Raw genomic sequence first — 26,285 nt, 5'->3', positions numbered from 1 at the left:
CGGCAGACCCAGTCACGACCCAGGTAAGAGGCACCTCGTGATCCCCACTCCAAGGAGTCGTTTTGGGTCTCCTCCACCTTGACCTGACCTGAAGAGCCAGCACTCCCTCAGAAAGCTGCTTGATATTCTTCCTTGGGACGCTGGTTGCAGGGCCCCGTTCTCCTTTGAAGCCCCGTCAGGGTGCCTGTTTCCCATGTTCGGGCCCCTAGGTATTCTTCCAGTGACCTTAGTTGTGCAGCGCTTCCTGTGCCTCAGTTTCCCATCTGCAGATTGGGAGTAACACCCTGAACTTGTTCTGTCGGCTTCGTGGGGGTGGAGCGTCAGGATCCCTCAGTGGCAGACGAGTGTGCAAGGGGCCTTCATCGTGCTGTTCGTTCAAGTGTTTTTACTGGGCATCTTCTCTGGGCAGGTGCTTTCCGGGCAGCAGGTTATACCTGTGAACCTGAAGACCCCCCTGCCTCAGGGAGCTGAGGGTCTAAGGAGGGGCCTGTTGTTCTGTAGTTGCTAAGTTGCATCTGACTCTTTGTGACCCCATGGACCGTGGCTCCTCTGTCCATGGGATTTCCCAGGCAAGAGTACCGGAGCAGGTCTCCGTCTCCTTTTCCAGGGGCATCTTCCCGACCCAGGGATCCAGCCTGCCTGTCTTGGACTGGCAGGCGGATTCTTTACCACTGAGCCACTTGGGAACCACAGACATGCAGAAATGCACAGACATGTGCGCAGTGGAGTGATGCCGTCTGCGCTCTGAAAAGTATAAAGCTGAGGAGGGCGGTCTGATGTGGAGGTCTGGGAGGGCCTCGAGTCCGTGCAGGCACCCAAGGACTGGGCAGGACAGGCATTTAGTTGGCTCAGCTCATTCTCCCAGTCACCCTGGTCGGTCTCCTCCTTGCCTTTATGAAGCAGTCAGCTGAAGCCCAGAGACCTTATGTCACTTGCCCAAGGTCGCAGCCAGCAAGCGCACGCCAACGCGCTCTTCTGACCCCCTCCCCGGTCTCTGCGCTGCTCTGTGGCTTCCCATCTGGGAGTTTGCTTGTTTGTGAAGCTGCCAGGCGTTACAGCCGTGTGAGTCGCATCTGCTTTAAGCCGTACTCATGCTGCTTCAGCAGTGGACTCTGCAGAGTCTAGTGGGGAGAGAACCACTTGGTTGTGTTTTTACAGATTTGGTTTTGGCTGTGCTGGGATTTCCTTGCTGCCCGGGCTTTTCTCTAGTCGCAGAACGTGGAGGCTAGGCTTGTTGCACAGCACGGGCTTTACGCTGTGGACTTCAGTAGTTGTGGTATGTGGATTCAGTAGTTGCGGCTCCGGGGCTTACTTGCTCCATAGCATGTGGAATCTTCCCCGATCAGGAATCGAACCTGTGTCTCCTGCCTTGGCAGGAGATGCTTTATCACTGAGCCTCCAAGGAAGCCCTACGTTTTAGTTTTATTGTTTTAATCCTGTCTCCGTGGAAGGGGGATGGGGGGGGGTGGAGAAGCCTCCTCGTTATCTTCATGAGGGGTCAGCAAGTTTCCCTGCTGGCGTGGCTCCTCAGCGCTTCCAGAGGCTGACGGAGGAATGAGCGGGCCTCGCCCAGCCCAGAGGGAGCTCGGACTCTGCTCGGGCCAGGGCGGCTCAGGTCCAAGCTGGAGGAGGGGCGGCTGACTTGCTTGGGTGTGTTGGAGACAGCTGCGTGGACAGGGGAGGGGGTATCCTGGGAGGGGAGATTGGCACGGCCTTTCTGACAGAGGCAGGACAGGATGAGGGGAAGCCGGGAAACTGGAGCTCCAGCTCAAAGGGCTGTCGTGGCTGGGACTTTGGGGTACATGTCCTGCTTTTAACTAGAGTGACTTAGGGTTGGAAGGAAGAAGGTGGCTTGGTAAAATGGGACACAGGAATCTGTGCCTGGCCTACAAATCAGCCTGAGACAAAAGGGCCTGACGGGTGTCCGCTTGCCCAGAGAGGGGCTGACGCAGACGCAGGGGAGGAAGGGAGATGTGCTGGCTCACAGGCCCCACGGCTTCTCCTGCACGCAGGCCCGGCACGGCCATCCCAGTTCTTACTGCCACTTGCTAATGGGGGGAAGTAGAGGTTACAGATGACCGCAGACAGCCTTCTCCTTGGATCGCCACCCGCCCTGCCTGCTGGGCAGGATTCCTGCAGCGTTGATCGTAGAAACGATTTACTGGCTGGGTTCTGGCCTGGCTGGCACAGAGTCGGTTCTCCTTTTGTGCACACTGGCTGAAAGCAGGGGACGGTGGTGCCTGGCCTCCACTGTCTGTGGACTGGATCGGGCCGCTGCCCTGCCCTGCCCTGCCCTGCCCTGCCCTTGACACCCCAGTAGCCTGGACCTCCCAGACTTGTCGCTCTGCCCCATAGCCCCTAAGCCCTGCTTTCGGTAGCTTGCACATCCTCCCTGGCCTCAGGGCCTTTGCACGTGCTCTTTATGGTCCGTCTGGAGTGTCCTTGTCCCTCTTCATCTCTGGTTAATCCCGGCTGCTCTTCAGATCTCAGCTAGCACGTCGCTGTCCTGACAGACTGGCCCAGCTTTTCTGTCGCCGCCTTGGGGGAGACCGTGTGCTTTTCTACGTACCAGGTTGTAATTTTGTGCTGGTGGGAGTCTTCGATTGATGGTGTTTGTCCCCCACTGTGTGGACTGTGTCTGCTAAGGCAGGGACTGTGCCGGTTTTAATTTATCCTTGGGTGTGCTTCCCTGCTGATTCAGTGGTAAAGAATTTGCCTGCAATACAGGAGACATGGGTTTGACTCCTGGGTCAGGAAGATGACCTGGAGAAGGCAATGGCAACCCACTCTGGTATTCTTGCCTGGGAAATCCCATGGACAGGGGCGCCTGGCGCGCTCCAGTCTGTGGGGTTGCATGAATCGGATACAACTTAGTGACTGAACATCAACCTTAGGTGCTGGTAATCATCTGTTGAGCTAAAGGGTGACTGGTTGGGCAAGTCCACTTTATGAGAGACAGGCTCTCTAGCAGTTCTTGAGGAGTGAAGCGACCCGCGTAGCTCGCCTGACTGCTTCTGCAGGGGATGGCCAGAGTTGGTGCTAGCTCGGAGACTCGCTGTAGTGAGACCTGCAGCGACCCGGAGCAGCCTGGCCGGAGGGTGCCGGAAGGGCGGAAGGGCTGGGCGTCAAAGGAGTGTGTGGATTGGCTCCTCGGACGGGGTCCTCCGAGGGGGGGTGGGAAGCAGGTGTGCTGTGGGCAGGCGCAGGACCAGACAGGCCTTCCTGGGAGCCGGCGGGGGGTGGGGTTGGCGTCAGGCTCCACTGAGACCAGACCGTCATCACCTTTGCAGCAGTCTTCCAGGCCAGGGCAGACCCCACACAGAGGCGCAGCCCGTGCCCTGGGGATACCCCATGATGTTTACTGAGCACTTACGTGTGCTGGCTCAGGCCTAAGAAGAATAAAGCCAAGCGCCCGCCCTTCAGACAGCTGCGCTGGGGCCGGGCTCCCAGATGATCAGAGGTCTCCTGGAGGTCAGGTGGCAGCCCGCAGAGGTGGAGTGAATGGCCTCCACTGGGCTGGAAGTGAGGAGAGGAGGAAAAGGGACCTGCCTCTCCCTTCTGCCACCCCTTCCGTCCAGTCAGAGCCCCGGTTCCTGGACTCTGGTCACCCGGCGTCCCCCAGAGCAGTGTTGGGGAGAGATTTGGGGCACAGTCTTGTGTGGAAGTAAGGGAGTATGGTTGGACACCCCCTTTGTGCCCATTCACCACTGATTCCTTGTCAGGGAGGTGTCATTGCCGTCATCCTTATGCTTATGGATTTTTTACTTTTAATATTCATTGATTTATCTGGCTGAGCCGGGTCTTAGTTACGGCACGCGGCGTCTTTAGTTGTGGCGTGTGAACTCCCAGTTGCGGCAGGCGGGGTCTAGTTCAGGGATGGAACCCTGGCCCTCTGCCTGGGGTGCGCAGTCTTAGCCACTGCACCACCAGGGAAGTCCGAGGGTGGGCTTTTCAGTTTACATTTCTGGTGGAAACAGAAAACTGTGTTCTTTCAGGCTGTATTTAAAGAGGAGAAACTGAACAAGAACACAGCTTGACAAAGAGGCCGTCTTTTGGAGACAGTGTAACCATTAGGACTCTGAAGTTTTGGGCTGGGACCAGCCTCTTAATCACCCCACACCCGAGAGATGGCCATGTTGGAGGTCCCAGAACCTGATCGACTCTGGTGTGTGTGATTGCAAATGTTTCTTCCATTGGGTGTTTTCTTTGATAAGGGTTAGAATGGCCTCTGTGCCCTCAGCACACTCCTATGTCCATTTTGAACATGAAAAAATATTTATTTGGCTGTGCTGAGTCTTAGTTGCGGGATCTTTAGGTGCAGCACATGGGATCTAGTTCCCTGACCAGGAATCAAACCCAGGCCCCCAGCACTGGGAGTGTGGAGTCTTAGCCATTGGACCACCAGGGAATGCTCCCCATTTCCCCAGGGCCTGAGCCTACACCCATGATGATGAGTGAGTCAGGCAAGCTTGTGGGTCACTCTGGTGCTCACACATGAGGCCATGGAATCAGCAGCTTCTTCCAGACCAAGTTTCTAATATTGGCTTTCTACTTTTTGATTTTTTTCTGCTGCCTTCTTGCCAGTAGAAAATATTCTTTCATTCACAATCCTGTAAGTGTGTTTTTATCGGTATATACTTAGCCTACTGTGGGCTTCCCTGGTGGCTCAAATGGTAAAGAATCTGCCTGCAATGCAGGAGACCTGGGTTCATTCCCTGGGTTGGGAAGATCCCCGGGAGGAGGGCATGGCAACCCACTCCAGTATCCTTGCCTGGAGAATCCCATGGACAGAGGAGCCTGGCGGACTACAGTCCAGGGGGTCGCAAAGAGTCAGACACGACTGAGCAACTTTCTTTCTTTCTTTAGCCTGCAGTATGTGAAATTACATGTTAAATAAAAACAAACCACAGAAACTAAGAGAACTGAAAGACTGTTCTGTCCTGGCATTGAGAGCGGCTCAGCCAACGAGCTGAGAGAGAAAATGAGGGCGATATGCCCCATCGTGTGGCCAGCACTTGGTGAAATAGTTCACTGTTTGCTGAAAAGACCGTTTGGCGTGGCCAGCTGCGACGTGGTTTGATGTCGCAGCACGTGTCCTAACAGCTTTGTCCGACTTCTCTCCCAGCAGTTCTTTGTAGATAAAGCCTGGTCTTCTGTCTCAGTGACAGTAATAAAAGCCACCATAATAATAGATCTCATAAGTGCTTCCCTTTGCAGAGCGTGCTTTATCTGCGTTTTCTCGTTTGATATGGGAGCAGACATCCTTAGATAGGGAGACCGAGGCCCCGAGAGGCTTCAGGCTCGTCTTCACTTCGCCACCTCCAGGTGGAAGCCTTGTCTGCCCGAGGGCTCACCCCCTCCCACCCATCTCACCCCCTCCCTTCCAAGGCGCCATCTCATTCTCACCCATCCCACGAACAACCTTTTTCTGACCCAGTGTTGTGGGTGGAGCTCACAACATGTGAGTGTGAAACTCCATCCCCCAAGAAGCGAAATATAGGGAAGGGGGCCCAGGCAATACAGTAGTCTTAACGTAAATTAGGCTTGAAGAAGTGTCTCTTTTGTAAAACGGAAGCGTGGGAGAGAGGGACTCATCTCAGTGGGGAATTCCGACGACTACCTACAGCTGGAGATTTGGTGTGGGGGTTGGCAGGTAATTGGCTTTCAGCAGGCAGACGCTCACAGCCACACGCCCCACTAGGGGTGATCCGCGCTCAGACAGGGTGAGAGGAGCACAGCGTGCAGAGGGGAGCATCCGCCAGGCCGGGAGGGAGGGCCGGCAGGGTTTGACGGCTGTGAGTGTCTGCGAGCCAGTGAGAGTGTGTGTTTGTGTGTGCACAGGTGAGTTTGGGGGGAAGTTGGGCCATCAGGGCCAGAAGGTGGCGGTGGAGCATGTAGCGGGCACTACCAAGTGGAACGCCATACTCCTTCAGCAACCACCGAGGGTCTTTCTGAGCGGAGCTGTGACCCTGTGCCAAGTGGGGTGGGGAGGGGAGCGGGCGAGCGCGGGTGCCAGCCGAGAGGCCGAGGTGTGTGCGGGGCCCGGCTTGGGTTGGAAGGCCGCCCCCGCTGCTCTGCCTGCCTGACCCTTCCCTCCTCCAGGACGAGGCCTCCTTCCTGCGCTCTCCCTGCCCGCGCCGTTGCTCTTCTGCCTCTGTGGTTTTCTCTGACCAGACCTCATGCTCTTCCCTGTGGTGGCAGGGACTGTCTTTTCACTCACTGTGGAACGGGGGAGCCTGGCTCGGTGCTGGGAACTCCGAGAGCCCTGGGCTCTACAGAGCAGTGGGCGCCGGGAGGCCTGACGGTGCCACCTGCAGAGGGGAGCAGGGAGGCGGCAGGGAGAGCTGCTGACCCAGTCCTGGTGTCCTGTTGCGCCAGGGGTCAGAAGATGGCAGGGATGTTGGGACCTCAGGGTGGCCGATGTAGAAAGGGATTTGGGGAAGGCTCAGAGCATGTGTTGGAGAAGGCAGTGGCGCCCCACTCCAGTCCTCTTGCCTGGAAACTCCCATGGACGGAGGAGCCTGGTGGGCTGCAGTCCATGGGATTGCTAAGAGTCAGACACGACTGAGCGACCTCACTTTCACTTTTCACTCTCATGCATTGGAGAAGGAAATGGCAGCCCACTCCAGCGTTCTTGCCTGGAGAGTCCCAGGGACGGGGGAGCCTGGCGGGCTGCCGTCTGTGGGGTCGCGCAGAGTCGGACACGACTGAGGCGGCTCAGCAGCAGCGGCAGCAGCAGCGGGGCATGCTTGGGCCTCGCCTGGTGGCTCAGTGGTGAAGAGCCCCCCGTAATGCAGGAGACGTAGGGGACTCGGGTTTGATCCCTGGGTGGGGAAGATCCCCTGGAGAAGGAAACGGCAACCCGCTCCAGTACTCTTGCCTGGAGAACCCCATGGACAGAGGACCCGGCTGGCCGCAGTATGTGGAGTCACACGGAGTCGGACATGACTGAGAACAACAGGGCACGCCTGGGGGTCGTTGGAACCACTGTGAGAAGTGGGCACCTTCAAGGAGGGCAGCCAGTGCCCTGCTGTGTGTAGGGGGCACTGACTGCTAAGGTATCACCCCTGTGCACTCTGCAGGGCTTGGTCCCCCAGATGGAGGAAGGGAAGCGAGAATGGACGTGATGGGGGAGGGGCTGTTCTCTGAGACGCCTGGAGGAGCCGTGTCTAGGAGGGCTATGAGCTTCCTTGGTAGCTCAGAGGCTAAAGAATCTGCCTGCAGTGCAGGAGACCCAGGTTCGATCCCTGGGTGCGGAAGATCCCCTGGAGAAGGGCATGGCAACCCGCTCTAGGATTCTTACCTGGAGAATCCCATGGACAGAGGAGCCTGGCGAGCTGCAGTCCATGGGGCCACACAGAGTCAGACCCGACTGAGCGGCTAACACACGCACAGGGATGCAGGGAGGCCAGGGCTGCGTTGATCTTAAGCAGGAGTTTGCGGCTGGAAGCTGCTCCCTGCTCCCTCCAGGTGGCCTGGGCAAGGTCCCTTTCCTGTCCCGCCCACCTGCGCCACCGTGTGGCCGTGTGGCCGCACTCAGCCCCGTACCCCTCCCTCTGTGCCTGGCATTCTCCCCGGGACCCCACCCCCTGGGAGTTTTCCTGCCAGTGGCGCCTCCTTCTGGCTCAGTCGGGGCCCGCTTCCGCGCGTGTGCTCAGCGTCTGGGGTCCCCTCAGGCAGACTCGGCCACGGTGGCTGCCGGCTCCTCTCCCTGCGGCCTGTGTCTGTGGCCCCTGCGTCGCTCCCCATCCCGCCTTTTCCTCGCAGCACTTGTGCCCGGCTGTTTTCATTGTCATGTCTGACGCCTCCTCCAGAGCAGGAGCTCCAGGAGGCTGAGGGGAACCCCTTATTCACTGTTGCAGCTCAGCCAAGGCCAGTGCCCAGAACCAGGCCGGCAGTCCATAGGTACTGTGGAGTGGAGAAGGGATTGCCACCTCGATGCCCCGTCAAGACCTCCAGAGAGACATGTTCAGGGTGAGCAGCCCCTGTTCCGTGAGTTGCTACACCACGGATGGCTGTATTAGTGGGCAGCGTCCTGGAGGACGGGCAGTGTCTCCCCAGCTCCCACCACTCCCTGCTGTCGCCCGCTCCCAGCAGCTGAGTGTATACTCGGTTCTCCTCCTCACGGGCGCATCTGCTCAGCGTGCCTTCAGGAGGATGAGATGATGTTCTGACCTCCCAACGAGGGGTGGGCAGACCTGTCGTCTCACTGAAATGGCGCTGAGTGACCCCGAGTCCCTGCTGGGGGACGTGCTGAAGGGCTGGCCCTGCCCGTCCCTGTCCTCCCCCTCTGACTCTGCAGGCCCGGGACGCGCCTCCCGTTGTCACATCCGAGGCTCCGGTGCTGGAGTCCTGGGCTCACTTCGCCTGCCTCTCCCCTTGCTTGAGCCTCAGAGCTCAAGATATGAACCCGTGTCCCTTGCACTGGCAGGTGGACTCTTTACCACTGAGCCACCAGGGAAGCCCACTCTGTACGCGTTCAGTAAGTGAATGAATGAATTCGTAAGTTCAAGAGCAGAAAACTGGCAAATCCCAGGGCGCGCCACTGTCTTGAGGGACTGGAGGAGCTTGGTGGTTTGAGATGCAGTCGTGAAGGGGTGGGCATCTCTGGGCATAAAGGAGCCGGTGGAAGGAGGGTGATGTGTGAGAGGATAGGATTTGACAGGCCAGTGTTTGTCGAGTACTCACCGCGTGGCAGCGGCGGGCGTCTGTGTCCTCTTTTTTCCCAAATGAAGAAATCAAGGCGCAGAAAGGCTGCTCAGCCTCCCCATGAAAGGTTGTTGCTGAACGACACGAAGACGCCGGGGTTCTTGGCCCCCGGAGGAGATTTCAATCCGGGGCCAGAGACGAAGCTTGATCGCTCAGAGCTTTTGTGTAATAAAGTTTTATTAAAGTATAGAGGAGATAGAGAAAGCCTCTGACATAGGCATCAGAAGAGGGCAGAAAGAGTACCCCCTGCTAGTCTTCAGCTGGATGTTATATAGTCACTAGCTGTCTGTTAATGAAAGAAAGGAATGGCTTCAAACTCAGAATGGCACCAGGCCCCTCACCCATAAGATGCAGTTTGGGATAATCTTGGCACCAAATGGTTCATCCCGGGCCACAAAATGATCAGCTTGAATCTTGTAGAAGGGCAGATCACCATACAAATAGTTTCGTTTACATAGATTAGGGGAGCAATATCTGAGTATAACAGACTGATTTGTCAAGCAGGTTCTGAGCCATTAGGCAGAACCGACTTGAAGACAGAGTTTGGGGTAAATGCCTAGCATATTAGCATAGCTTAAGACAAGCATTTTCATAAGAAAAAGGCATTGGTTATCTCAAGGTTTGAGGATAGTTAACTTCAGGTGAAACCAGGTGTCATTATGGCAACACAGTATTTTAAGAGAAACCCCCTTTTAAATTTGTATAGAGAAGGAAAAAAATATTGCTAGTTTGTTTCCTCCTGCCGCTTAAGAGAGAGAAAAACGTCTGACACTTGCAGCCTCTTTCCTCCGATTGGAGACCCCTGGCCTTCCTGCCTGTTACCCTCTCACGCAGAGTGGCACAGCGTCCCGGTGGTGGGATAGGCCTTGAGTCTACGTGTGTGGCGGCGCTCTTGACCTCTGTGCGGTTCCGCTTCCCCTGGTGATGGGAAGACCTGGCTGAGAGGTGTGGGCAGAGGCTTTCTTGGGGAACGTCGGGGCTCCGCGTAGGTCCTGCATCCCATGTGGATCAGCGTGTTGGAGCCAGAAGGCGGCCTCCAGTGACTTCATTCATTTCTCCCTTCCGTTTCTGGTAGATGGGGCGGAGAGCTCTGGTCTCCCGGGAGCGTGGAAGCTGTCACACCTTGACTCTGTGTCCCCCAAGTGGCTCCCCGCCCTGACCTCCTCCTGCCCGCCCTGTCCGCCCTGATGTGAGCGGTGCGTCTGCTCGTGCTGGACGCCCTTGCTCCGTGGCTCCCCTGCGTGCATGTGCTCAGTTGCTCATTCTCGTCCAGCTTTCCGCAGCCCCGTGGACCGCAGCCCGCCAGGCTCTTCTCCTCATGGGATTGTCCAGGCAGGAATACTGGAGTGGGTTGGCATTTCCTTCTCCAGGGGCTCCTCCTCACCCAGGGACCGAACCTGAACTTCCTGCCTCTCCTGCGTTGAGGTGGAGTCCTGCCTCTCCTGCGCTGAGGCGGAGTCTTTACCTCTGTGCCACCTGGGGAGTCTCCTTGCAGGCGGGGACTATGAGCGTAACCCCCCTGAGGTCTGCATGGGTCGCAGGGAGGCCCTGCCTTCTGTGCCGGGTGTGCCCTTTCATGGCCCTTCCTCGCAGCGCCGTTTGGGTCTCCAGGGAGAGGCGTGTGTCTTCCTTCAGACCCCTCATCTGCCACGCCTCCTTTTCCCTTTTCTGTCCTAAAAGTAGGGTGTGTTACCTGGAGAACTCCGAAAGCCAAGGGAGGCCCCCCGTTCACGGGAAGGACCATTGCACACGTGTGTGTCCGTCCCGCCAGGTTTAGATCCCTGTGCACCTGGCTGCTGTGTGCTCACCAGCCGGGTCATCACCGGGCTTCTGCTCTGGCCCTTTCACTTCAGCAGGCTTCATAGAGGTTCTGCCTGGACTGCTTTTACTGCTGATGGCATTCTGTCCCAGGGAGACACAGTGATTCGTTTATCGGCTTAACCAGTTGCTGGCTGCCTTCGGTCCTCCACTGTCAGCTGCAGTCCCCGCCCACAAGAAGGGCACTCGGATCCAACCTTCTTGCCCTTCTGCCTTCCTGCATATCTGATCATCCCTGAATCCCTGGCGTTGTGTGTTAAAGAAATTCTGGATTTTATTATTTGGCAAAAGCACGATCCTGCCAGTGGTGAAGCTGTTCTTCATTTATCATGCTTGAACCTGAAGTAGCTTGTACCATGAAAATCCTTCCCAGAGCAGAAACATCAAATGTTGGTCTTCAGTTATATGAAAAATTTAAACACACTAAAAGCAGAGGGAAGAATTTAATGAACTCCCATGTACTCACCACCAGTTCACAGCAGAGGCCAACATTTTGCAAATATCTTTATCCAAGTTTGTGTTCACCTTAGAAATCCTATTTCGAGACTTCCCTGATGGTCCAGTGGCTAAGACTCTACACTCCCAGTTCAGGGCGCCTGGGTTTGGCCTCAGGTCAGGGAACTAAATCGCACATACCGCAACGAAGAAGTTTGCATGTGGCTTTGAAGGCCTCAGAGCAGCAAAATAAATAAATACTTAAAAAAATCATATTTCAGTATGCGCCTCTAGTAGTTGAGACTGTTTTCTTTTACATCACCGCTGTGCCCTACCACAACATAAAACAATTAGTAAGAATTGCTTAGTATTATCTGATACCCAGTCCATAATTCAGATTTCCCTAATTATCTAAAAATATCACTTTGCATTTGGTTGTGAAATCTCCTGAGTCTCTTTTTAAAACTTTTTAAGTTTGGTGGCAGTCCACTCCAGTGTTCTTGCCTGGAGAATCCCCACGGACAGAGGAGCCTAGCGGGCTACAGTCTGTGGGGTTGCGCAGAGTCGGACACGGCTGAGCGACTGCGCGCGCACGCGTAGGACACCGTCTGACCAGAAAGTTGCGTGCTCTGCAGTTGGATGCAGAGCAGCTCCATCCCCACAGGGATCTCTCTGGTGGCCCTTTTACAGCCACACCCTCTTCCCTCCTACCCCGTTCCTTCCTTAACCCTTGGCAACCACTGAGCTGCTCGTCTCTGTAATTCTGGCACTTTGATTGTGTGCAGTGGACTCATACAGTGTGGAGCTCTGGAGACTGGCCTTTTCCACTCAGCATAGCTCCCGGGGCTCCCTGGGGGCTCAGTGGTAGAGAATCCACCTGCCAATGCCGGAGCCGTGGGTTTGATCCCTGGGTCAGGAAGATCCCCTGGAGAAGGAGATGGCCACCCACTCCAGTATTCTTGCCTGGGAATGGACAGAGGAGCCTGGTGGGCTGCAGTCCCTGGGGTCGTAAAGAGTCGAACACGACTTAGCAACTAAACCACCGCCACTGCAGTCGTGCTCTGGAGATTTTGCTGGGTTGTTGTGTCTCTCCGGAGCTGATGCCTTTTCATTGCCAGGTAGTATTCCATGGTGCGTGGGACCATGGTCCGTTAGAGTGAAAACCCACTGAAGGAGGTCTGGCGTGCTTTCAGGTTTGCAAGACTATTAGTAATAAAGCTGCACTCAGCATTGAATACAGGATATTCTGTGAATTTAAATCTTCCTTTCTCTGAATGCCCAGGATAGTTACAGTTGCATGTTTAGTTAGTTTTGTTTTGTGTTTTAAGAAACTGCATGCCCGGCTGTTTTCCAGAGTGATTGTACCTTTTTCCATTCCCAGCAGCCGTGTATAAGTGACCTAGATTCTCTGCATGCTTCCCAGTGTCACTGCTTGCTGTTTCAGCTGTTCTGATAGCTATGTGGTGGCCTCATACTGTGGTTTCTCAAGAGAATTTTTTTTTTTTTAATTGAAGTATGGTTGATTTGCAATATTGGGTTAGTTTCAGATGCACAGAGAAGTGATTCAGTTATGAGTAGAACGTCTCAGATTCTTTTCCAGTGTAGGTTATTACAGTATATTGTCCCTGTGGCTTTTAATCTGCACTTCGCAGCTGAAGGTACACTGGCCATCTTGTCACGTCCTTACTTGCCATCTGTACATCCTGTTTAGTGAGATGTCCCTTCATGTCTTTTGCTCATGTTCTCATCGAATTCTTTCCTTTCTGTGTTGTTGAGTTTTGAGAGTTGTATTCCTTCCTGGCTTCTGTGGTGGCCCAGATGGTAAAGAATCTGCCTGCAGTGTGGGACACCCATGTTGATCCCTGGGTCGGGAAGATCCCCTGGAGAAGGGCATGGCTTCCCACTCCAGTATTCTTACCAGCAGAGTTCCACGGACAGAGGAGCCTGGCAGGCTACAGTCCATGGGGTCCCAGAGAGTCGGACACGGCTGAGCGACTTACGCTTTCACTTTTACTCTGTGTATTCCAGGTACCAGTCCTTTGTTGGATGTGTGATTTGCAAACACAGTTGCCCTTGAGCAACACAGGTTTGAACTGTGCAGGTCCGCTTCTATGTGACTTGTTTCTTTTTCTTTCTTGAGCAGGCCAACCCTGAAGGAGTGGCCTCTGTTTCTTTATTTTTAAAACTTTTTTTTAAAGTAAATGTGTACTACAATTAAGTACTACTTGATCCGAGTTTGGTTGACTCCACAGATGTGGAACAGAGGAGCCGTGTATAGAGGGCCAACTATAAACTGCCCTTGGATTTTCGACTGTGCAGCGGGTGGGTGCCCTAACCTCCAGTCAGTGTTCAAGTGTCAGCAGTATTTCCTCCTAGTCTGCGGCTTGTCTTTGCATCCACTTATCAGAGTCTTTCATAGATCAAACATTTTAAATTTTGTTGAGGTCCAGTTTATCGATTTCCTTTTTTTTTTTTTCCTTTTGAATCAGGCTTTCGGTGGCAAGTCTGAACTCTCTCCCCAGCCCCCAATCCTGAATATTTTCTCCTTTGTGTTTTTCCTGAAAGTTTTCTGGCTTTACATTTAAGTTCGTGATCCCTTTGGAATTAATTTTGTAGAAAGTGTGAGACTGAATGTCTCCAGGTTCATTTTCTCCCTCTGGAGGATGGCCAGTTGCTCCAGCACTGTTTGTGGACACGGGCCTCTTTCCTCCTGGCTGGCTCCAGCGCCTTTGTCAGAAGTTGGTTGGGCACACCTACGCGGGCCTGTGTCTGGCTGGCTATCGTGCCCACGGTTGGGCACACCTACGCGGGCCTGTGTCTGGCTGGCTATCGTGCCCACGGTTGGGCACACCTACGCGGGCCTGTGTCTGGCTCGCTTTCGTGCCCACGGTTGGGCACACCTACACGGACCTGTGTCTGGCTCGCTGTCGTGCCCACGGTTTTGTGTGTCTTTTCCACCATCAGTGCCACATTGTCTGGATTACTGGAACTTGATAGCAAGCCTTGGGATCAGGTGGACAGAGTCCTCCCACTCTATTCCTTTGCAACATTGTTCTAGCTATCTTAGTTCCTTTGGCTTTCTGTATAAATTGTAGAGTAATCGTATCTGTATCAACGAAGACTCGGCGGAATCACGTTAGACCTGCGTGTCAGGGACATGCACGTGTACCACATGTTGCATTGGCCTCCAGAAGACCCCTCCACCCACCTAATTTTCCCACTGGCAGGGCTCAGGTCCCATTTGCGCCTTTGCCAGCCTGATAGCAAACACTGGCATTTCCTTCGTTTTGCAGTATCTAAACTGAACATCTCCCCTAGCTCTGCTGCATCCCTTCTTTCAGAATCGTCTTTTTCTTCTCCTTGGCTAGCCTTTTAAAATTGGGGCATCTCTTTCCTCAGGATTTACGAAGGCTCTTTCTCCTGTCTCAGTTCTTCCTGCACTGTTCACCTTAGCCCTGGCTTAGGAGCCTCGGATCCAGCAGTTGGAGGGAGCTGTCAGTTTCAGGGAGGTTCCGGATGCCGCAGTGTTTGCTGATGCTCTGTGACAGCTACTGAGTTGTATCTTGGTTTCCTTACCCGCAGAGTGTGGTCTGGCCTGCCTGGAGGGCTGTACACACAGCCGAGGTGATGGTTGTGCACACAGCCGGGGTGATGGTTGTGCACACAGCCGGGGTGATGGTTGTGCACACAGCCGGGGTGATGATTGTGCACACCGCCGGGGGGATGGTTGTGCACACCGCCGGGGTGGGGTGATGGTTGTGCACACCGCCGGGGTGGGGTGATGGTTGTGCACACCGCCAGGGTGATGGTTGTGGACACCGCCGGGGTGATGGTTGTGCACACCGCCGGGGTGATGGTTGTGCACACTGCCGGGGTGATGGTTGTGCACACTGCTGGGGTGATGGCTGTGCACACAGCTGGGGTGGGGTGATGGTTGTGCACATAGCCAGGGTGATGGTTGTGTACACCGCTGGGGGAACTTATGAGGAAGGTGAAATGCAGGGATTATCAAGTGAGCACTTCTCTAGCCCTGTTTTGGTCTCAGCATCTGGTTTTCCAAGTAGGAACTCACACAGGGATGTCTTCTGGTGGTATGTGCCTAACTTCCTGCAAAACTTGGCAATAGCTTTGAAAACTACGGCCATTACGGAGTCTCAGTTTTCCTGAGGAAATGGCAGGCTGCCCTGGTTCTTGTGCTTAAGTCAAGTGTTGCACTTTGACCACGTCCGTTGACTGCAGTCTGCCACGACACAGTCACGTGTTTGCATCTTCTCAGGCGAGCCTGCTCAGGAGGCTGTGCAGTGGCTCTGTGTCCAGCTCTGTCATGCCCTGGCTGTTTTTGCAGAGTGCAGAGTGGGTTTGTGTCCCACGGCCTGGTCTCCTCTGGCTCCATCACTCCTGGGCTGTATGACCCCGTGCAAGATAACTCCGGTCCCTTCACCCATATATGGGGGCAAACAGTAGTATCTGCCCTGCAGCGTTGTTGGAAGCAATTAATTGAGACACAGGATAGATAACTGAGCGTTCAGTAAATGTGAGCCACTATTTATCAGCTCAAGGAATTATAAATACTTTTTTCTAAAAGTTTAAACATGAAAATGGGTTTATGTTACAAATGTTTTGAAGCAAGCCAGGCGAGCGATCGTGATTTTGTTTTGCGGAAGAGCTCCTGCCCTGTATGAAAGCAGGAATCAGAGCTGATGGACTCAGTCCTGAGAGGATTAGGAAGCCCAGTCCTCAGGGCTTCCCCTCCAAAGTAGTACTGGCGTGTTCCTCATCTCAAGCTGCTTTTCCCCGGGTGTTAAAATTACACACACTTGCATGAACTGTGGAATTTTAAAGGCCTCCCAGCAGAAGGATGTGGACTTGTTCCCGGCTGTGTTCCCCTGCCTCGCTCCCCGTTTGCACGTTGCCTCTTGGGCTTCCCCTGTGGCTCAGCTGGTAAAGAATCCACCTGCAATGCGGGAGACCTGGGTTCGGTCCCTGGGTTGGGAAGACCCCCTGGAGAAGGGAAAGGCTACCCACTCCAGTATTCTGGCCTGGAGAATTCCATAGCCTGTATAGTCATGGTTGCAAACAGTCAGACACGACTGAGCGACTTTCGCTTCTGGGCTGGAGGATAGAGTGAAGAGGCCCTGGGAACTTTTCTTAGTATTTTAGGAGACCAGCTGAAAGATCAGATTCACAGGTTATTTATTTATTTGGGTGTGCCAAGTCTTAGTTGTGGCATGTGGGATCTAGTTCCCTGACCAGGGTTTGAACATGGGACCCCTGCAGTGGGAGCGCAGAGTCTTCGCCACTGGACCAACAGGAAAGTCCCCAAAGTGAAAGTTATACTGAATGTCGGTGAATAATTCGGAGTCAAAGATGGCTTCTTAGCACCCTGGGCTGGTGGAGGAGAATGCCCTCCTGCACAGGCTCTGTCTGACTTCCGTTCTTGAAGCCATCTCTGAGCTGTCCGCAGCCTCTGAACACTGACGGCCTTGTCCCCTGGCCTGTTCCCTTTCTGCCTTTGCCCTGGCCTCACTTTGGGGTTGGGCAGAGGTGGGCAGCTCTGGTGCCCACTCTCAGCACTTAGGGGGCTCTGTCCTAGCAGCGTGGCTGCCCGCACCAGTGAGCTGTTTGTGTCCAAGGCATCTGCCTGTCATCCAGGGGCTCGAGGCCTTCGCAGCCTTTGTCTTCAGTTTTGTTGCAGTCCTGTATTGGGCAGCTGGCAGGCATGACTCCACTGTCCCTGGAGGGAAGTTGTGTAGTAAGAGGAAGTGCCAGTTAGAGCTGCCGATGGTTCCCCTTTCCCGCCCCCTTCTGCTTATGTAGTGGCTGACGTGTGTGTAATTAAATCAGAACCTCTTAACTGCTGTCATTGTCCCCGGTTACCCAGACGGATCCCTGTGTTTAGTGAGGAATGAGTGAGGCATACTCTGGTTTCCCATTAGATGTGGGTCATTTGGGATTAACCTCTGAGTGCAGATTGCCTGTGAGAGGAGTCCTTAGCACTGACAGTCCAGGCTTTGGGGCCTGGGGCTTCAGGGCCTTTTCTGGACTGTTTGGGGTCTTGTTTCTCCTGATCGTGGATCTGATTTAGAAGCATTTGGGAAGTTTGAGACAGTTATTAACCCTCAGTGCTCCAAGTACCATAACTCTGTTTTTCACTGGAATCACAGTAGCTTAGAAACCTCTCTCCTGCCTGCCACGAGATCTTAAAAGAAATAACCACTGGAAATTCGTTTCAGAGCCACGCCGCTCCGCTTGCTGGCAGCAAGTGGACCTTTGTCCAGGTCGGGGGAGGGGGGGCCCTGCGGTCTTGCGTTCCGCTCCCACGAGTCACGAGCACATGATGTACTGTCAGGACCCAGCACCACCACCTTTGCTGAGAGGTGACAGACAGCCGGCCCGACTCTGCCTCCTCTCTTGGTCTTATTCCTCCGGGGTGATGTGTTTGAGAGCATGTAGGCCTTTAATTAGTTAATTAGTTTAAATTGAGATTGCAGTTGACCTATATAACATTATGGTAGTCTCACGTGTACAGTGTGATGATTTGTTATTCGTTATTTATTTATTTGTTATTCATGTTGTGAAACGATCACAGTACTTACCATCCGTCACCACACATAGTTATAAAATTTCTTTTCTTGTGATGAGACCTTTTAAGATGTCCTCTTAGTAACTTCCAGTATACGATACAATATTATTAACTGGCAAGAAGTTTGTACCTTTTGACCACCTTTACCCATTTTGCCCACCCCCTATTCCCACCCCTGGCAACCATCCTTCTGTTCTCTCTATCTGTGGGTTTGGCGTTTTGTTTTTTAGATCCACATACAAGTGAGATAACTAACTTATTTCACTTAGCGTGATGCCCTCAGGGTTCATCCAGTTGGCAAGGTCTCCGTCTTTAAGGACTGAGCAGTATTCCTCTGAATGTGTGCACACACCATGCCTTCTTTATCCATTCATCCATCAGTGAGTAAATATTTAGGTTGCTCCCCGGTCTTGGCTGTTGTAAACAATGCCCCGGTGAACATGGACGTGTTTGTTTGTACTTCTTTGAGTTAGTGTTTTCATTTCCTTTGGATAAGCACCCAGAAGTGAAATTGCTGGATCGAATGGTATTTCTGGTTTTAATTTTCTGAGGACTCTCCGTACTGTCTTTCCTAGCAGCCGTAGCCACTTACACCCCACCAGCAGTGCTGAAGGGTTCCCTTTTCTCCACATCCTCACCAGTGCTTGTTATTTTTCAGTCTTTTTGATGCTAGCCTTTCTGACCAGTGTGAGGTGGGATACTGTACTTCTTGATTTGCCTTTCCCTATCGGAGGAGCCTGGTAGGCTATAGTCTGTGGGGTCGCAAAGAGTCGGACACGACTGAGCGACTTCACTCACTCACTCAGTGACCAGTGATGTTGAGTGTCTTTCCACGTGCCTGTTGGTCATCTGCAGTGCTTTCTTTGGAAGAATGTCTCTTCAGATCCTCTGCCTATTTCTTCACAGGCATATGAAGACTTCAGGTCATAGTGGGTTGTTTGGTTTTTTGCTGTTGAATTCTGTGATTTCATGTGGAATTTTAAATTCTGGCGATCAAACGGTGTGATGGTGGCCACTCCTGTCTAAGTCATTAGAAGCTAAGCCTCCCCCAGAATGGTATCTGCAAGGGCCCAGGGCGGGAGGAAGCTGCCAGCCAGGGAGTTGCTGTAGCTGCTGTACACTTAGCTTTTTTTTCGGCCGTGCCGCACTGCTTGCCGAATCTTAATTCCCTGACCAGAGCTTGACCCTGGGCCCATGGCAATGGAAGCACCGAGTCCTAACCACCGGCCTGTCAGGGAAGTCCCCACTTAGCCCTTCGTTTCTTCCCATGGTGTCGTTGTCTTTTCTTTCTCAAGCATCGGTCTTTACCCTCCTTTCTTGCTTTTTTTTTTAAAAGATATCTTTATCACATAGCAGTATATTTAAAAAATATTTATTTATTCATTTTGGCTGCAGCGGGTCTTAGGTGCAGCTTGAGGGAAGTCTTAGTTACGACGTGCGGGGAGTGGTGCCCTGACCAGGGGCTGAACCGCGGGCTTCTGCATTGGGAAAGTGGAGTCTTAGCCACGGGACCGCCAGGGAAGTCCCGTTTCTTGCTTTTTCATATTTCTCTGCCTCTCTTTTTCTGCCTTTTCAGGACTTCCCCTCTTTCTTGTGTTCTGACTCTCCTCCGCCTCCCTTTCGGGTCTCTGTACTCCCTTTCTTCTATTTCCATTCTCTATCGCTGCTGTTCGTGTGCTTTCACTTCTTCCTGTGTTTGCAGGTGTTGCCATCCCCCGGAGAAGCTGACCGTAATCTGGGGATTATTTTTAAACTGAAGTGACTTTTTACAACACAGTAGTATGCAAGTGTTGGGCTGGTTCAAGTCAGTGATTGTAGCTGAAAGGAACCCACCTCCCTCGTTTTATTCATTATGAAAAATTGCACAACAGTGTTTGAAGACTTTTAAAATGAACACTGTTATCCCACCTGACATCCAGGACTCATTTTTCCTGGCTTTCTCTTTAGCTGTGTATACACCTGTTCTTCCATACGATTAAGCATACTGTTGTCTTTTTCGCTTTTCTCGGCTCCCTAAGTCAACAGCACGTTTGCGGTGTCTTGCTTTTTTCCTTTCAGGCAGTAAAAGACCAACACGTCTAAGGGCCTTTACAGCCAGCACCTTAGAGGTGCTGAGATCCTGCCCCTGCTGGCACACTCCTGCAGATCCTCTCCTCGCCACTGGGGGTGACTTGCTGAGGTTGGAAAGAGACCACAGACACTGCTGGATGTATGAGGGTTTGGCCTCCACTTGGCTCAGACCCTGGGTAAATCCTTTAACCCTTGGTTAAAGTGTCTGCCTGCAATATGGGAGACCTGGGTTCGATCCCTGGGTCAGGAAGATCCCCTGGAGAAGGAAATGGCAACCCACTCCAGTATTCCTGCCTGGAGAATCCCATGGACAGAGGAGCCTGGTGGGCTACAGTCCACGGGGTTGCAAAGAGTCGGACATGACTAAGCGAGTGAGGAAGTTAAGCTGAATCCAGACATGGCTGAAGTGACTTAGTAGCAAGCTGAATCCAGGCGTGTCTCAGTTAGCCTCTTGACTGTAGATCAGGTGGTTATCTTCTCTGAACAGCAGCATCTTAGGAAATCTGATGGCCGGAACTTGGAGTGTCTTCCGTGCCAAGCTGAGGACTTTGAACTTCCTGCCTGTCATAGTGGGAGCTGTCACTGGCCACGTCTTTCCTGGTGCCTGGGGCTGGTCAGCGCCTTTTTGCCCAGTCCTTCTGGTGGGTAGCTGGAGGAAGACCAGAGGGGTGGGAATAAGCCTTGGAGCAGGGAAACCAGTCTGAAGCTGGTGTGACTGGTGATTCATGGTGACTTGCGAAGGCTCCTGTTCCGGTTCTGGAGCCAGAGAACAGTCTCAGAGGATAATGGTGTCTGTTCCCCATGAGCTCCCGGATGCGCTGAAATCCCATCGGTCAGTGAATGGAAACCAACTCCTTCCTGAATGACCGCCTGGTTTGTGTTGGAGTCAGGACTTATTTGAGAGCATTAGCGTTTCCTTGTTCTAAACTGAGGAAGTGTCAGATGTCTGTCTGAGAATAAACTCCAGTCTGTGTTTTTTGTTGTGAAGTCACTCAGTCATGTCTGACTCCTTGCAACCCCATGGACTGGAGCCCGACAGGCTCCTCTGTCCATGAGATTTCCCAGGCAAGAAGACTGGAGTGGGTTGCCATTTCCTCCTCCAGGGAGTCTGTGTAGAGAGGACATTTAAAGTGCCTCCATTTTGATTTTAATATTTGTGTATTTTGGTGATGACAGATTGAGGGGATGACACTTTTTTTAAAGAGAGGCTTTGTGTCCGCATTTGACCAATGTCTGTGGTTTGTTTTTTTACAGATTCCCGCTGGAAATCCATTATATGAGTCTTACTACAAGCAGGTAAGTTTTCACTAGTGTCTTTCTGGATTGAGTTTGGAGAGGGAGTGACTTGGAACCCCACCAGCTGTGAACTGCAACCCAGAGAGGCCTTCCCTCCCTTTCTGTTTCCCAGCTGTCAGCTAGCAGCCAGTGGCACGGGTGTTGCTTCACCTCCTGCTCGGCTGCCAAAGCCTTACCTCAAGCGTTGCTCCCCAATTCCAGGTAGATCCGGCATACACAGGGCGAGTTGGCGCGAGTGAAGCCGCACTTTTCCTAAAGAAGTCTGGGCTCTCAGACATTATCCTTGGGAAGGTAGGTGATGAACGATAGCAGTTTCTTTTCTGCGACCACCCTCAGAGCTCCCCTGGCAGGTGAACACTGGCCTGTGCAGACCCCTCTTCTTGGGGTCTGTACCCCTCTTGGGAAGCGGGCTGGCCCCTGCGAACCTCTCGGGGCTATAATGGGTGGATGCAGATTCTTTAATGGTTGCTGCCCGCCTTTGCTTGGGTAGCAGACAAGGGGCCTGAGCGCTCTTGGGGTCTTAGCTATGGACTTATGTTGGCCTTGGAGCCTGGTACCCCTGGGAGTTCTCTGTGCTGCTGCCTGCTTTGTGCCTCACTGGGGAGAGGGAGGGGTCCAGGCTGTTCACCTCGTCTGAGTCTGGCTGCTGGGACCTAATTATAAGGCTCACATGTATCGGTGAGTGGCACCGATGGCTCCTGTTTGCTGAGGAAATGATCGGTGGTCACACTCATGAGCCCTTTTGTGTTTCCACAGATATGGGACTTGGCCGACCCAGAAGGTAAAGGGTACTTGGACAAACAGGTACATACACGTGCACACCGAGTAAGTGGAGGGGCGGGGCCAGAGCTCCCAGGCCAGGTCACCTCTGCACTTCCTCCCTTGTTGTTGCCACTGACAGGTGTCACCAGACTTAAGTGGGTCCATCAGACTGTTAAAGCAGCAAGGTTTCATTTCAAAATAAAGGCCTCTTGAACTCTTGGAGCCGTGTTTCCTGGTTAGCATAATCTTTTTAATAATTTGTGTGGTTACAAGTGATTCAGGTGTTTTCCAAATGTTCTGTAACTTCAGACTCTCAGGGAGGTTGCAGAAAATAGTGGAGATTGCTCCTGTGCGTCCTTGCCCTGCTCTCCCCGAAGCATGGTGCTCAGGTCCGCGTGTCGCTAGACCAGAGGCCTAACGCAGAGCTGATCACGTTCATAGGCGCTTTGGTGTGGTTTTGGTCTCTGGTGTATAGAATTCTGTGTAATTGTATCACTTGCATGGATTCAAGGAACCACCGCCGCTGTCAGGATTAGAACATTCTTGCCGCCCCCGAAGAGTCCCCCTCAAGCTGCCCACTGGGCGTCACGCCCTGAACCCTGGCAACCACTGGTCCCTTCTGTCATGTAATCCCGTCATTTTGAGAATATTTCGTAAGTGGAACGTTATAGTACTTTAGGCTTTCTGTGTATTGGCAGTTGGATTCTTCACCACTGCGCCACCTGGGAAGCTAGTACTTACGATTTTTAACTGGTCGTGTTTTAGTTCAGTCTTTCCCCAAACTCTGTTCCAAGGGCTGTGGATCACTGTCCATGATCCGACCTGTGGAGTAAGCGCCATACGCTTCTCTTCCCTTGCTTGAGATTCATAGCGCACGTTTGTGTGTTAAGGGTTCAGAGGACCTTTGTGGAAATGAACCCTGTTTTATTTCTCTTTTTAAAAAGTTTTTGGCTGCAGCACGTGGCATGTGGGATCTTAGTTCCCTGACCAGTGATCAGACCCCTGCCCCCTGCATCGGGAGTGTGGCGTCTTAACCACTGGACCACCAAGGAAGCCCCGAGAACCCTGGTATCTTTGCTGAATGCACGCCTTCTAACTTTACTGATGTCCCCATTTCTCTACGTGCTACACGGGCATTCTGTAGACATCAGCCTGAGAAAGGCCGCTCTGGTGCTCACATTTCTATGAAGAAGATTTTAAAACCATAATTGTGTTTATAGCTTTAAAAAGAATCCATGTTCTTAGGCCTGTTGATCAATTTAGAAAAACTAGGTGATCCTGCACAAGTCCCCTAAGCCTGTGGCATGGCTAGTCTTCACTTCGGAGGAGGGTGAGAAGGAGGCAAGGCCCCTGGTTCAGGTCCTTTGTCCCTGTGTGGGAGATGAAGTCCGCATCTGGCCACTGGGGAATGGGGGATGAGTGGGGGATACTCTGTTCAACGAGGCCAGGGGGATCCACCGAATCATGACTGTCAAGTCCCAAACACCTGTGTCTATTCCAAACCATTTCTAAAAAGCCAGTGCATATTTGAACCACCGTTTAGACTTAAAACTGTACATGCTAACATTTCCTATATGTTGAGGGCTCATTGTTTCTGAAAATGTACCTATTGAAATTTTATAGCATTCAGAAAGCAATGGGCTAAGTCTGTTTTAGCACATTCATTTAAAAAGTGCCCCCAGGGTGAGACCGGTTCTGCTTGAGTCTGTAAGAGACCTGAGCATGTGTGGGCTCCCCTGCTGAAGCGAAGTGAAACCCCTCGTCCCCCAAACCCCCTGACTGCAGACAGTGCCTCCAGCACCGCTGCCAGCGGGGTGGGGTTTACGCGTCCCCCTCTCTTGGATTTGCAGGGTTTCTATGTTGCACTGAGACTGGTGGCCTGTGCACAGAGTGGCCATGAAGTCGCCTTGAGCAATCTGAATCTGAACACGCCACCGCCTAAATTTGTAAGTGTTGGGAACCTCCACGCTTGTCTAATTTATCTGTTCGCGTCTCTCTCCATGTTTTCTCTTTCTAACTTTTTTTAATTGCGGGAAGATCCACATAATCTGAAACTGGTTTTAGAAATGGACCACTGGGTGCTGCGTAGTGCATCCACAGCACTGTGTGCCCATCTCCTCTGTCTGCCCCAGAACGTTGCCGTAGTCCCCCACAGGAAACCGTGCGCCCATGAAGCAATCTTTCTCCATTCTGCGCCCCCACCCTGCCCCCAGCCCTTGGCAGCGCTGCTCTGCTGTCTGTCTCTGCACTGTGTAGACGCGTGCGTCTTGCTTCTCTCACTCAGCATGGCGTTCTCAGGGTTCACCCACTCTGCAGCCTGTGTCGGTACCCCATGCCTTTCCACGACCGAGCAAGACCGCATTCTGGGGTCTGCCTCGTGGTGTTGGTCCGTTCGTCTGTCGGTGGACATAGTAATTCACGTACCGGGAATTGTTTGCGCACCTGTTTTCAGTTCTTTTGGGTCTGTACCTAGGAGGAGAATTGCTGAGTGATGTGGTAATTCTGTGTTTACCTTTCTGAGATCTTTCTCCCTTTTGAAAGCACTGTGACATGGATATCCTTACAATGAACACGTGCTCCTGTAGTAGAATTCGGTGCCAGCTACAGTGGACTCTTTCTTTTTCTCCTCAGCACGACAGCAGCAGCCCGCTGATGGTCACGCCGCCTTCTGCAGAGGCCCACTGGGCTGTGAGGGTAAGTGCCCGGGCCAGGCGCCCCCCTCAGCTGCTTTTCACATGCGCTTGTTTTAGTCATTTATGGCGTTCAGCACATTTCATAGGATGGTTGTATCATCCACTTTGTTTCAGAGTGACTGTGCCACAGAATTTGGAAATACTTTTCCAAATTAGAGTCTTTTGCAAAAAACCATCACCTTTTCCTGTAATTGGGTGTTGTTGCCTACTAAGGCAGGCAGGTGTTGCATTCTGAAATTTTCACAGTGGAGACCTTGTGTTTCTAGGTCATGTTCTGTGATTTTGCTGCCTGGGTGGGTTAATCAGGATAGAAGGAGAAATCGTGAGAACTCCGGAGCGTGAAGACGTGCGGATGTCCTCACAGCTCTCTCCCTTACTTCCAGCCAGTTTATGCTCGTAGTTCTTTCCTCTCTGTTGCTGTCATTGCTTTTTGAAAAACTTCTCTCACCACTTACAGTGTTCCTTTAAAGACAGGATGGTAAGGCCACAGAGCTGTGTTACTGCTTCTAGAAAGAAAAGAAAGAGTGACGTGTCTCTGAATAAGTGCAGAATTACTCCTGAAGGCACTCTGTGTGTGACTCAGATGGTCTCCCAGTGAGACTCCTCCCAGGTTCCTGTTGTTGCGTTGCCTCAGTTTTATTTGGCTTAAATACCAGCGTTAATAGCAGCTCTGCCATCGAATAGACACCTCTCTTCAGCTGAAGTGAGGTGGATGAACCCAGAACCTTGTCGTACAGAGTGAAGTAAGTCAGAAAGGAAAACAGATGCCATGTACTAATGCATATGTATGGAATCTAGAAAAATGGTACTGATGAACCTATCTGCAGGGCAGGGATAGAGACGCAGACGTGGAGAACGGGCTTGTGGACAGAGCGAAGGGAAGAGAGGGTGGGATTAACTGGGAGAGTGGCACTGACTGTGTGCACTGGTGTGTGAAAGAGAAACAGGTGTATAACAAGCTCAGCGGGTGCGCCCTGATGGCCTAGAGGGTTAGGAGCGGGTGGGGCAGGCGGAGGCTTAAGAGGGAGGGGATATATGTATACTTATGGCAGAAACCAGTACCACATTGTAAAGCAATTATCCTCCAATTAAAAGTAAATTAAAAAAAAGACGCCTCCCAGCCCCAGGTGGTTTTGTCCTTTAAAGGGTTGGAAGGGTTCAAGGAGGGAACCTGGGGAGAGGTCTGTGCAGGGACAGGGCGGGGAGGCCTCAGCTGACCCAGGGGCAAGGAGTTGGCTCTGTGATAAGTCAGGCACTTGGCCCACCGAGATCATAGTTCCGAAGGACTTCTTTCTGTGTAGTCCACTTGCGGGGCATCTACTTTGAAGAGCTTCTGCTTCGTTGTGAAAGACGGTCCATTTCGGCCCCTTTCCAGCAGGGGCTGTGTTGAGTCCTCAAGAGAGGAGCTGGCGGCCGAGGAGCCTGTGAGGCCCTGAAGAGGGGAGTCGGGGAAGGAGTGGTGCTGTAATGGGGCAGACAGCTTCGAGTCCCTTCCGAGATCAGTGGCCAGTGTCAGCGATCTTTTCTGTCATGGAGGTCCCTGGGCTTCCTGAAGCCAGAGCCGGCAAGTCTGGCAGATCCCCGGAGAGTTCCGCGCTCCCGGCAGACTCAGGGAGGGAGGTGGGCTTCTCAGCGCTGACGGCGACTCCGCGCACAGTGTCTGCTTATGTTGATTGCAGTTTCTTTCTTTTGAATTGCGGTAAAATACACATCCCACATTCACTGACTTGCATGCAGGCGTGCTGAGTCGTGTCCGACTGTGTGACCCCATGGACTGTGGCCCGCCAGGCTCCTCGGTCCATGGGGTTACCCTGTCAGGAAGACGGGAGTGGGCCCCCTTCCTCCTCCGGGGGATCTTCCCGACCCAGGGATGGAGCCGCTTCTCCTGTGCCTCCTGCAGCGGCAGGTGGCCCCTTCAC

The 26,285-nt window shown here is 52.9% G+C and overlaps 1 protein-coding gene across 10 annotated transcripts in view; it reads left to right on the top strand.

Annotated features, from left to right (window-relative positions):
- Positions 1-26,285, top strand: part of EPS15L1 (epidermal growth factor receptor pathway substrate 15 like 1) — a 106,721-nt gene that overhangs the window by 5,083 nt on the left and 75,353 nt on the right. For 6 of the 10 annotated variants that reach the window (XM_018051337.1, XM_018051340.1, XM_018051341.1 and 3 more), the window contains exons 2-6: positions 20,870-20,911; positions 21,113-21,202; positions 21,668-21,736; positions 23,524-23,619; positions 24,305-24,367. In XM_018051337.1, coding sequence (XP_017906826.1) covers positions 20,870-20,911; positions 21,113-21,202; positions 21,668-21,736; positions 23,524-23,619; positions 24,305-24,367 — 360 coding nt within the window. The remainder of the gene's footprint in view (positions 1-20,869; positions 20,912-21,112; positions 21,203-21,667; positions 21,737-23,523; positions 23,620-24,304; positions 24,368-26,285) is intronic. The other 4 variants (XM_018051342.1, XM_018051339.1, XM_018051336.1 and 1 more) reach the window with 1 other exon arrangement.

The sequence above is a fragment of the Capra hircus genome, chromosome 7 (genome assembly GCF_001704415.2).
Source record: "Capra hircus breed San Clemente chromosome 7, ASM170441v1, whole genome shotgun sequence".
Lineage (NCBI taxonomy): Eukaryota > Metazoa > Chordata > Mammalia > Artiodactyla > Bovidae > Capra > Capra hircus.
This window is presented reverse-complemented; position numbering and strand designations above follow the sequence as displayed.